Below are 12,164 nucleotides of genomic sequence, written 5' to 3'. Positions count from 1 at the left end.
ACTTACCACTGGACCTCTAGTCTTGAAGAGGCGGACGACTCCCTGAGGCCAGAGAACGCTCCAGAAGCACAGGGCCACCCCCACCCTCAGTGGAAACAGGGGCAGGCCTTGCTGAGGCTTCTCACCCTGCAGCCACGTCTCTGCCCAGACTCTTGGGCAAGCCCTGGCATTGTCAGGTCTTGTGGGCGGAGTCTGGCTTTGCCAGTCAAATGCTTTAACTCGGCGTCGTGCCGCCCGTGGGTGCCTCGTCCTCCGACCCTGGGGGTGCGGTGCCCACAGACTGGGTCAGTTTGCAGGCATGGGGGCCTCACTCTTTGCTGCTGGAAATGGCGATGCCTCGCTGGTTTTCTTTGCCTTTTTCTTCCTTTTTTTCTTTTTGGTCCCCGGTGATACTTGGTCCCCGTTGGCCTGTGTCTTTTCCTGCGTCTGGACTGCGGTCCCGCGGGCGGGGCTGGTGGCTGTGGCTGAACCAGCGCCTGCCCCCTGGTCGGCTTTCTTTCTCGGCTTCCTTTTCCTTTTCTTGGCCTCTTTCTCCACCGTGATGGGAACGTGGATGGCTGACTCTTGGAGAACGTCAGAGGCTGACACGGCTGCCTCCTGGCATCGCTGCCACTCCTCGTCACTGTCCTCACTGCTGCAAGGGGAGGGCAGTGCGGGTCAGCTGGGGTCAGGGCAGGTCCCAAAGTCACCTTTCGCCGCCCTCCCTTGGTCAGAGTCTCAGATGGACAGTCTCAGTTTGAAAGCTCAGGCTTGGGAGTGGGGCAGACCTGGGTTCTAATACTAGCTTCTCTGCTTACCAGCCCTGTGGCCTCATTAAGTGACTTAACCTCTCTGACCCTTAGTATCTTCATCTACAAAATGGGGTCTTAGAATCCAGACCTCACAGGGACGTCTCAGGAGGCAACTAAAAGAAAATCAGGAATCTGGCCCAAATCAAGTGCTTATAAAACAGTAAAGATCCAGAGCCACCCCCAAAGAACCCCAAAGCAAGCCCCCTCCTGGGTGTGATTCTCCAGTTACTTGACAGGCCCCTTCCTTTGGTCTGGAGTCTGCTTCATTATTCCAGGGGAATGGCCAAGACAGGAGGCAGAAAAAGGAGGCGCTGTGAGGAGAGGACACGGGCTCTCACCTGGAGCTGGAGGGCTGGCGCTTTCGGTGGGGTGGGGGAGAAGCCTCCTCCTCAGGGCCTCCAGGGATGGATGTGAAGAAAAGGCGGAAGCCTAAGATTCACAGGGGCAAAGTCAGCACTGCTGGGTGCCAACCTCCCCTCTCCCGGGTGCTGAGGCTGACGGCCTCTGCCCTCAAGGAGCTCCTGGTCCAGAGATGAATGCCTGGGAGTCACTGTCATGCGACTGCAAGCCGAGGCCTCATCTGAGAGCGGCCTGGTCCATGCCTGATGGAGCCAGGGCGCCTGTGCCTGCAGGGACAGCAGCTGCCAGGTTGGGGCCATGAGCCTGCAGAGCTTCTGGAAGTCAGTAGTCGAGCCTCCTAGGTACCTAGGCGGCCTCCCACGAGCTCACAGAGCTGGGCAGGGGCCAGAGAGGCTTGGGGAAAGTGCGCCTGCGCAGGGTCAGGCAGATAAGGTTAGTGCAGACAAGCCATCTGTGTCTCAGAGCCTCGGTTCCCTGGTCTGTGCACGGGGTACGGTCATGATTCCCGCCTCAGGGCAGGGCATGAGTGGGTGAAAGGAGATAATAAACCCAAACTGTCCCGCCAGCTCCAGGTCACAAGCAGGTGTTCAATAAACAACAGCTGCCACTGGCAAGGACCACTCACCGTCATCCTCCGAGGCCACCTTGTGCTCCTTAGCTGTCCTTGGCTCCTTCACTACTTCTGAGATGGTGATGGAGCTAAGGGGAGAGGAGATGGCTAATTTAGGATGTGATTTTGAGTAATGATAAAAATAATTTTGGTTTTTAAATTTAAAAAAAGATTATTTTTAAGTGGAGGTGACAAGGCACATGATCTTGATCGAGTGCAAGAGTGGAGATCACACGGCCCCGTGAGAAGGCTGACGATGCCCACAGCCATGCCCCACTGAACAGCCCCTTCTGACTCAAACTGCAAGGTTTCTTTTGTTTGAACCCTACTGTATTCCAGAAAGTGGAGAACTTTTAAAGATACAGTTCAAAAAAATAAAGAATGCAATTTCAAGAAGGGCAGAGAAAAAAATGCCAGAAGGAACAGAAAGAGCTGGGAGTGTGAGGAGGAAGCCCTTCTTATACACTTGTTGGAGAAAGGCCGAACACTTTGCTTTGAGCTTCCCAGCAGGTAGCACGAAAAGGGAAATACGACCAGTCTAGAGGAGTGGTTCAGAGGTCAGCTTCTAGGACAGGGCAGCCCTGCTCATTCCCCCCCGCCCTTTTTTTGGTACCAGAGATTGAACTCAGGGGCACTCAATCACTGAGCCACAACCCCAGCCTCTTTTCCAATCTTTTTAAAAAAAAATTATTTAGCAACAGGGTCTCACTAGGTTGTTTAGGGCCTTGCTAAATTTCTGATGCTGGCTTTGAACTTGTGATCCTCTTCCCAAGCCTCTGGGATTACAGGCGTGTGCCACTATACCTGGCTTTTGCCTTCATTTTTAAAGAGTTTGAGGTAATTAATTATAGATTGACACGAAATAATATGGAGCTGCAAAAAATAATACAGAGATTCCAAATTCCATGCATAACTAGAGTACAGCATTATAGCCAGGAAACTGAAATTGATACGACCCACTGACGGATGTTATTCAAACCTCAGAGCCCTCTGTGCTTTTTCGTTTTTGTGATGCTGGGAACTGAACCCAGGGGTGTTCTACACCAGCTCTTCTTATTTTGAGACTTGTCTTGCTAAATTGCACAGGCTGGCCTCGAACTTGTCATGCTCCTGCCTCAGCCTTCCGAGTGGGATTACAGCCACACCCACTGCGCCCAGAGGAGCCCTGGGTTTTGAGCGCTGGCTTTGTTAGTTACTGGTTGTGACCCTGCCTGTCACATGACTGCACTCCTCTCAGTCTGTTACGCATCTGTGAACTGGGATGACAACAGTCCCTGCCTGTTAGGAAAAGGACTGGATGAGAAAATGGACATCGAGCCCTTGGCGCAGTCTGGCGACCACAGGTGCTCAGGACAGGGTAGCGTGGTGGTGAAGACTGTCATGAGGATAAGCAAGGGCTTCCTAGGACCTCTCGGAAATCATCGCCACTCTCTAGAGGCAGGAGGTGGGTCCCTGCTGACGGCTGGAGAATCACTGCCCTGCAGGAGCCACGCTCTCACCCCGAGGCAGGCCCGCAGCACTCAGCGTTGCCCGACTCCCCTCTGCATGTCACAGGCACCCCCAGAGCCCTGCCAGGAAGAGTTTTGGGAGAGGGAGTGGAGATGATGCCGACCAGGCCCTGGTCCCTGCCTGAGAGTGGCTCAGACAGGTCGCCGGGTGCATTGGCAATGCCTGGAAACACAGCTGGTTGTCATGGCTGTGGGGCAGGTGTCATTAGCACCTCCTCGGCCAGGGATGCTGTTAGACATCCTGTGACATGAAGAGCAGCCCCTACAACAAAGAGCGATCCTGTAGAAAATGTCAAGTGACCTACCCGGTTATCATTTAAGTCCCTTTGGAAAGAACCAGAAAGCAGCACAGGGAATACCTGGCCATGGTGACCAGCATTCTGCTGATTTCCACCTGGGGAAGCATCTGTGTTGGCTCAATGCAAAGCCAAGCAGGCCTTGGTCACCCAGGAGCCAACCGGTTATGAAGACAAACTGCGCCTTCAGGGTGAGATGTACCCAGCCTTCCTAAAGCCCCTCACCACACCCTGGAGGGGGGCCTGGCACTAATGTCGTGGGGGCTCAGGCTGCGGGCTCTGGCCAGATGTTCAGCCTCACAGGAATAGTTGTTCGACACTTTGGGAAGGCCCATCTGTCACTTTTCATATTTACTTCAAATTGAAGGACAATGGCCCCAAACGCTCCTCTCCCTTTCAAAATCCGCCAGGGCTGTCAATCAGATGGATAGAGAGCAGCCTGTCCTGCCATGCGTTCCACTGCGTGTGCACGGATCTACTACGAAGCCAAGGCACTGTGGCCAATGAGTTTGGAAACACTGGGCTCAGCAGCTGGCACAGGCCTGCCCGCCACAGGAGCTCCCAGCGCCTTGAACACACTAGCGCACCTGTTCTCCAAGGGCACGTGGACGCGTACAGACGGCAGCGCACCTCAAATTTCCCTGCTGCTGGATCCCTGTCTCTAGAGCTGTACTGTGGGCCAGGCCTAACGTCTGAATTTTGGTGTGCCCCTAAAATCAATTCCTATGTTGAAATCCTGATCTCCAAGGTGATGGCACTCAGGAGGTGCTTCGGCCATTGGGCTGGGGCACTCACGAATGGGATTCATGCCTTTGTAAAAGAGGCTTGAGAGGGAGAACACTTGTCCCTTCCACCATGTGAGAGGATGAGAAGGGGCCATCTGTGAACTAAGAAGAGGGCCTTGCTGGACACTGAGTCTGCCAGTACCTGGATCTTGGACTTCCCAGTATCCAAAACGTGAGGAAGACATTTCTGTCTATAAGCCACCCTGTTTGTGGTATTTTGTTATAGTAGCCAGGGAGGACTAAAACGGCAGCACTTGTGGCACTCGCTTTGAGAATGCCAACCTGATTCTTTAAAGACTATCTTTTCTTTTCCTTTTTTCCCCCTTTCTAAACAAGTATGTTTATTTGAATAAAATGAAGTTGAATGGTTGATTTTTCCATACTAAAATATATCTGGCAGAATAATATTTTGAGATATTGAGGTTCTCTATACCTTCCAATGTACCCTTTGACCTTTTTCAAAGTACTCCATTTTAAAAGCTCAGGCTAAAATGTTGGATGTAAGGAATATCATTCATTTAATAAACAATAGATTTAGGGAGTATATTAAGAGTCTAAACTGCAGTAGATAATGGTGTTCTGAATTGAGGAAAATGCTTGACGCAGATGTTAAGAATCTTGTTCCTGGTGCACACATTTAATCCCAGCAGGGTAGGATGCTGAGGCGGGAAGATTGCAAGTTCAAAGCCAGCCTTAGCAACTTAGCAAGACCTAAGCAACTCAGCAAGGTCCTGTCTCTAAATAAAACATGAAAAAAGGACAGAAGGGCTGGGAGTGGCTCAATGCTTAAGGGGCCCTGGGTGCAATTCCTGATAGGAAAAAAAAAAAAAAAAAAAAATCTTGCTCCTGCTTGATTACCATAAAGAAAGAGTGGTGTTAGAACACACAAGAGACAGTATGGGAAATGGAACGCAGGATTCTCTGCTTGAATCCTTCAGTCCCAATTGTCCAAGTGTCCTTGCACCAGCATATCAGGAAGCGTACTAGGAATGGGAATGTAAGACAGAGAACTGGCTCAGTGCCTGGCACACAGAGAACACCCAAGAAATATGATTGTGTCCTTCCTTGTCCTCTTGTGGTAAGAATGAGCTCCTGCTTCTCAGGGTTCCTCTCTTATTCTCACGAGGGCAGGGTAAGGCAGGGGTAAAGAACACTTCAACCTTGGAGTCGGACACAGATGGTCTGAGGCCCGTCTCTGTCCTTTACTCCCTATTACTTCCAGCAAACACATGTCCTTGCTGAAAGCTGTTTCCTCGCCTGGGAATAAGAACCTCAGCCCAACCTACGCGACGTGCTGCTGCTGAACGCACGGAGGGGCAATGCCGTGTACCTGCTCAGACACCATGAGCTTCCGGCCAGCCTGTGTCACAGCGGCTGGTGTCAGCGTGCACGGTGGCTCACCTGTCCAGCAGGGCTCCCAGCTTCTTGGCTACGTGGGCTCGGAACTCGGGGGTGGTCTGAAGCTCGTTGCCATCTTGTTCATGCTCATCCACTTTATGCCTGCAACACACACAAAAGAACTTCGCCTCCGGCTGGCCCAGAAGACCCCCAACAAAGGCAGACGACACGTGTCTATTTCACTCCGACAGCTGGACTGGCATCTAACCTAGCAGCTGGCACACACATACAGTATCTGTTGATGAGCAAAGGAAACTTCTCAATGCACAGTACCTGAGGCTCAGTTGAGAGGCTGGCAACTTGTTATTGGCAGCATCTGTGGAAAAATGAAGATTGAGGAATTAGAGGCAACATAAAAACATCTGCATGTGCCAGGTACTTTTTAAAGTGATTTACAAGCCCCATTAGATAGATTACTGTTATCCCCACATGCAGAAGGGGGAGCTGCAAGCAAATGCAAAGTTAACTTGGGCAGCATCTAATAGCCAATTCAACAGAGCTGGGAGGAGGACCCGGGCCACCTGGCTCCAGAGAGCCTATCGACCACCATGCTGCATTTGTACTATTTGTTGAGTGCCTACTATGTGCCTTGCTGTGTGCCAAGTGCTGTGGGAGAAGACAGAAGAAGGTGGCTCTTTGAACTGATCACATTTTTGAAGCCAAAACACTGGGAATGTCTGACCTGGTCGTCATCCACTCAACCAAATACTTACTGCCTATTAATAACTAGGCATTTTTAGTTGTAGAACAACTTAAGGTTATTACTATCCTCGTGTGGCTTATATTCTAGACAGATGTCTGTTATTAGTCTTTACATGTAAAGACTAATTATAAAATTGGATAATGGTCAGTAAATTAAAAAAACAAAACAATGCAGAGGAGAGAGGAGGGCTGTGCTGGGGGGCAGTCACTGTATAAAGGTGGGCAGGGAGACTTCACTGCTAAGATAATAGTGGAACATATATGAGAGAGGTGAGGGAGTGAACTAAGTGGATATCTGGAAGAGAGCTTCCCAGGCAGAGGGAAGAGCATCTGGAAAGGCCCTGAGGCAAAAACCTGTCGGCACACGAGAACCAGCAAGGAGGCCAGTATGGCAAGGGCCCGTCCAACCAGCACGGGCACAGGAGAGATGAAGAACTCCTGGGGACAGCATCACAGAGGACCCCATGTGGGCAAATGTGAGGACGTGGGCTTTGAAGAAGAGCCACTAGAGGATTCTGGCAAGAAGAGGGACATAAATTGACTTATATTTTTATAATTATACAGAAATTCTATTCTGTTGCCTCTATGTGGAATGAGATCAGAGTGGGACAAGGGCAGATGCAGGGAGTCCCCTGCAATGACTGAGGATTCCTGATACATTCAGTTTGAAGATGGAGTCCATGGACTGGATGCAGGTGTCAGAGATGAGAGGAAGATAGCTTTGAGGTTTCTGGCTCGAATAACGGGACAAAATAGGCTTGTGTCTTTGAGGAGCCAACTGAACAGAATGGATCTGTGATACTCCAGGCCCAGTGTAGAGGCGCAGTGTACTGAACAACTCCAGGGGCCCTGCTATGCCTATGCCAGGGTAGAGTCACATGTCCTGTGTCCTGGCACAGCGTGATCTATGCAGATGTGCCCTGGAGTACAGTGAAGTTGCAAGAAGGGCCTGATGCTCCTAGAGGTGGGTATACGGATGCCCAGCTGGACATCTTCACAGTCATGAGGAAGACTTGTCTCCTGCCATGGACTGTAGAGGAACAATCAGGTCCTGCCACAGACACGGCAGGTATCCACCTCCAGGGGGAGACAGCTCGGTTGAGTCCTGGCTCTGCCACCAACAAGTTGTGTGACTCTGGGCAAGACACTTTATATCCCTGAGCCCGTGTTCTCCTCATCTACTGTGGGGATAAGATTACACATCTTCTAGAGTTAGTGTTATGGACACTTTACGTGCTCTTCTTCTTGCATCTGAAAGCCACAGCATTTGTTATTTTTTTTCTTTCTAATCCTATCTCCTAGGACTGTGCCTTGGTTTGAAATAAATGTCATACAAATTAATCAAAGTATATGTTACCCCCAAGTTTAAGTGGTTTGGAGGTCTGGTGACCAGTTCCTCATCACTGCACTTAAAAGCTGTAGAAGATTGCATTCATAAAACAGTGACTTACGTTTCCACATGGTCATGGACCAAAGGGTGAGAACAAAAAACACTTGTCAGGTGGGGTGACATAAAAGCAATTCAGAACATGGACTTAAGAGTCTCATAGGTCTAGATTCACAACTGGTACTGCGCTTTTACAAGGTGAATGACCTTGGCCAAATAAAATGGGGCTAATAATACCCTGTTTGTGGAACTGCTGGAAAGATTAAACCAGATAACACAAGGTGTGTAGGATAAGAGCACACATCATGGTGGCATTATTATGCCACCCATAACTGTCTAAATGTCCAGCATCTTGCCTGGCACACAGTAGGTGCTCAATCAAGAAAAGTACTTATTATTAGCAGCTACATTTACTCTCATAGAGAATTTTCCCCCTCCTTGTATTGTGAATTAGAACCAGGGCCTTGCTAGTCAGGTGCTCTACTCCAGAGCCAGCCCAACCCTGCTTTCTTTTTCCCCCTGAGCCAGACTATCTTCAAACTTGTGATCCTCCTGACTTAGCCTCTAATGTAGCTGGGAACAGGTGTGAACCACAACACCCAGGCTAGCAGGGGATTTATAATGTCACAAAAACAATGAATTGTAAAGCTGATACCTTGGATACCACTTCTCAGGTGTTTATCTCTCTCTTTTAAAAATATTTTTAGTTATAGATGGACACACTACCTTTATTTTATTTATTTAGTTTTTTTATGTGGTGCTGGGGATCGAACCCAGTGCCTCACGCATGCTAGACAAGTGCTCTACCACTGAGCCCCAGCCCTAGCCCCTCAGGTGTTTCTCTCTTAACACCACCAACAGGAACCCATTGTTCGCAACAGAAGAAACCAGACTGGGAGTCTGCTGTAATCCTGGCCCCCTACACTCATCAGTGAGGTACCCTTTGTGCAAGTTCATTCATTCAAGCACTGTGCGAAGGTCCTGGGAGTACCGTGGTGAGAGAACAGGCCAGGTTCCAGCCTTCATGAAGTTCATGTCACATAACCTCTCAATAAGCATTCGTGCAGCACGTACTGGCTAGGGATACAGAATTAAAGGCAAAAAAGACAAAGAGGTAAGTTGCAGGAAGAAAGGAAAGCGCTATTTACAAAGGGAATCACACAAAGAATGAAGGGGGCACACACAAGGCAGGTAAGAGACTTGAAAGACTGAGAAAGCTTCCCCCAAGTGGTTTTGTCTCAGTATCTTAACGGATGAGCAAGAGTTAGACCTAGAAGAAAGGCAAGCAGTTCATGTACATAAATCAACCACACATTGCTGCCATTTATTGGGCCTCTGATATGTGCCAAACACTACAGATGCATCACCTCAGTAACTTCCCGACCTTATGAGGTAGGTGCTACAATGTACAGAAGAGGAAATTCAGGTACAGCAGGATGTAAATACCGTGCCCAAGTTCTTACTGCTGGCAAGTGATGAACAGGGAGACAGAGAAGTAGATTTGAAAATGGAACCTGCAGAGAAAATTACAGTCCTCTATGTTCAGAGATGAGGGTAGAGTGTGGTCTGGTGTGTACTTGTGGGAAGTGGACTGTAGCTGGAACACCAGGGAGAAGCAGGCAGGGAATGAGTCACCAAAAGGCTTATATAAGTCTTTAAACAAATGTATGGATCTTAACCTTCTTGTACCTTGGCCTTCTTTAACAGCACAGTGAAGCCTGGATCCCTTTTCAGAATGTGTCAGATGCATAAAATGCAAACATGCAGAATTATGAAAAACCTCAACAATTGCTGAAATTTAGCTATCATAATAATAAACAACCAAACATATTAGTGTATGTCCTTCTTTATTAATACAGATCTTCTTTATTAAATAAGATCTAGTAATGGGTCTAAAATTCACTGTAACTTTAAGCAAAGTTGAGTCTAAATGATCTCTTCCCAATGTAAGAAAAATATTTTGACATAGCGACAAAGACTGTAACGCAATACGAAAATCTGGTGATTTATGTTGTAACAAAACAACAGGTATTATCAAAACAACTGTGACTTGTTGCTTTATATGCATGATGGAGAGACTTGCTAAATTTCAGGTTACGGTAAATGAAAACAAAGATGCAATATTTTTTCCATTTCAAATACAAGGACCCGCTGGATTCTAATCACGATTATGCTGAGGGATTTTAGATTTATTCCCAGGCCCCTAGAGAGCCCGTCAAAGTCTGAGAGACGTGTTGGACAGAGCTCGTGGGCAACCAGGGGTGGGAGAATGTACTGGAGGTGAGGAAAGGTTGGACTGGACGCGAAAATAAAGGCAGAGGGGCTGCCAGTCATCTGAGAGAGGAGGCTGTGCAGCAGTAAGGATGGGCCGCAGAAAGTGCAGTCAGCAGACATTTAACTGTCTCATTTTCTTCCTCTGGGACAATGGAACCACCCTCCCTACTGCACCTTGAATCTCCACGCTCTCCGGGAAGAAGTCAAGTCCCGGGGACTCCCTGCTCACCATCCACGCTCTCTAGCCCCAAGGGAAGAACTCACGCTCCATGGCCAGCCTCCCGGAACACAGCCCCCTACCGGCTCGTGGTTTCTCTGCTCCCCGCGGACGCTGCTCCAAGCCCCAGGCCGGCATTGCCGCCTCACGGCACCGCGCCAGCTCCTCAGCATCGCTGCTGCTACTGCTCTCTGAGTCGCTCACGGCGCCACCGGGCGCGGCCATCTTGGGCTACCGCAAAGGATTGCGGGAACGCCTCTCTTGCGGATCCTCCCACAAGGCCCACGTGGGGGCGGAGAAGCGCAGGGCATTATGGGGATTGTAGTTCTCAGATTCAGGCACGCTAAGGGCCATGAACTACGCTAGAAGGTGGAGGCCGTCCTCCAAAAAAGAGCGCATGAAGAATCCAAGGGATGAACTTGGATTTTTTTTTTTCTTGCCGAGAAAAACGAGACCTAGGAGGGGGAAGGGAATTGCCTGGGGTCACACCATGTCCCAACCATGTTCAGGTTTTGATCCTGTGTAATTGAGACATTATTCATTTATTCCAGTAATTTCTAAGGTCACGTGGGGATCAGAAACGCCTTAGGGACTTGTTAAACTGTGGAGTTTTGGTGTGTGTGTGGGGTCCTCACAAAAAACTAACTGATCAGAATCTCTTACAAGATTTGGGACCCGAGTCTGGTGTTTCTTTTAATACCCTGGGGCCTTACTGGTGAAAGTAGTTCCTGGCCCAACAGCACCCTAACACCTGGCAGCTTGTTAGAAATGCAGAAAAAGTTGGGCTCCACCACAAACCTACGGATCAGAGTCTGCATTCTGAGCAGCTCTTCCCGTGGTTTGTATGCAAAATGTGAGATGTACAGATGGGAATCTCTAGTTTTCTAGCACAGGAATTCTTAAATCAGTATTTAAAAAAAAAAAAAGCTCATTCCCAGGACTAACCCAAGACTAAGATACTCGGGGCAAAAGATAAAACAACTTTTGTCTTTTTGGAATGCTTTGTTGATCTTTGAAGATGAGTGTGTCAAAACATCATTCAAATAAATTCCAGGGCCTTGGCTTTTCTATTAAGAAAGAAAAAAAAAATGACTGCTAGAATTGGAATATTTGTTTCTTCCCCAAATTCCTGTATTAAAATTCTGATCCCCAAGGGAATGGTATTAGGAGGTGGGGCCTGTGGAAGGTGAGTAGGTCATGGTGGGGGGTGGGGGCAGAAAGTAGCCTTCGTGAAAGAGACCTCCTGGTCACCTCTTCCACTATGTATTTAAAATTAATTAAATAATTGTTTTTCTAATTTATTTTTACACCTCTTCCACCATGTGAAGACACAGTGAGAAGCTGCCATTTAAGAACTAGGAAGAGGTGTTTACCAGATAACAAATCTCTCAGCACCTTGATGTTGGACTTCCCAGCCTTCAGGACTATGAGAAATAAGTGTTTGTTATTTATAAACCATTGAGTTTATTATATATTCTTACAGTGGCCTGAATGGACTAAGACCGACTTATTCAATTAATTATTTATTTATTTTTGGTACTGGGGATTGAACCCCAGGGTACTCAAACACTGAGCCATATCCCCAGTCCTTTTTAAAATATTTTATTTAGAGACAGGGTCTCACTGAGTTACTTAGGGTTTTGCTAAATGTTGAGGCTGGCTTTGAACTCTTGATCCTCCTGCCTTAGCCTCCCAAGTGGCTGAGACTACAGGCAGGCGCTATTCATTTATTCGTTTAGGCAAGAATTTTCCCATCACGTACAATCGGGGCTGTAACAGTGCTTTAAAAAAGATACAAAGATGTGGGCTGGACTAGCCTGTTACTTCTTTGAAAGA

At 48.4% G+C, this 12,164-nt stretch overlaps 1 protein-coding gene across 4 annotated transcripts; it reads right to left on the bottom strand.

The window, feature by feature from the left end:
- Window positions 1–66: 66 nt before the first annotated feature.
- On the bottom strand, window positions 67–10,585 carry LOC306668217 (protein CUSTOS). 4 transcript variants are annotated; one of them, XM_079151437.1, is made up of 6 exons: window positions 10,412–10,585; window positions 6,022–6,064; window positions 5,752–5,850; window positions 1,777–1,850; window positions 1,130–1,220; window positions 67–634 (listed from the first exon to the last, which is right to left on the bottom strand). In XM_079151437.1, exons 1-6 carry the CDS (start codon window positions 10,551–10,553, stop codon window positions 286–288), a joined length of 798 nt encoding a protein of 265 aa, XP_079007563.1. In that variant the 5' UTR covers window positions 10,554–10,585; the 3' UTR covers window positions 67–285. The 4 variants fall into 4 exon arrangements, with proteins under 4 accessions (XP_079007563.1, XP_079007564.1, XP_079007561.1 ...); XM_079151438.1 differs by having other exon boundaries at window positions 67–631; XM_079151435.1 differs by having other exon boundaries at window positions 10,376–10,584.
- Between the last annotated feature and the right edge of the window lie 1,579 nt (window positions 10,586–12,164).

Source organism: Sciurus vulgaris (assembly GCF_902686455.1).
Source record: "Sciurus vulgaris genome assembly, chromosome: 8".
Taxonomy (NCBI): Eukaryota; Metazoa; Chordata; class Mammalia; order Rodentia; family Sciuridae; genus Sciurus; species Sciurus vulgaris.
Note: the sequence above shows the minus strand (reverse complement) of the source record. Positions and strands in the feature narration are given on the sequence as shown.

Coding starts and splice junctions, on each gene's coding strand:
- LOC306668217 (XM_079151435.1), bottom strand. CDS start 10,553: ATGGCCGCGCCCGGTGGCGCCGTGAGCGACTCAGAGAGCAGTAGCAGC. Junction 5,851..6,021: donor GCCTCTCAACTGAGCCTCAG/GTACTGTGCATT, acceptor TGTGTGTTGCAG/GCATAAAGTGGATGAGCATG. Junction 635..1,129: donor CGCCAGCCCTCCAGCTCCAG/GTGAGAGCCCGT, acceptor CTCCCCTTGCAG/CAGTGAGGACAGTGACGAGG.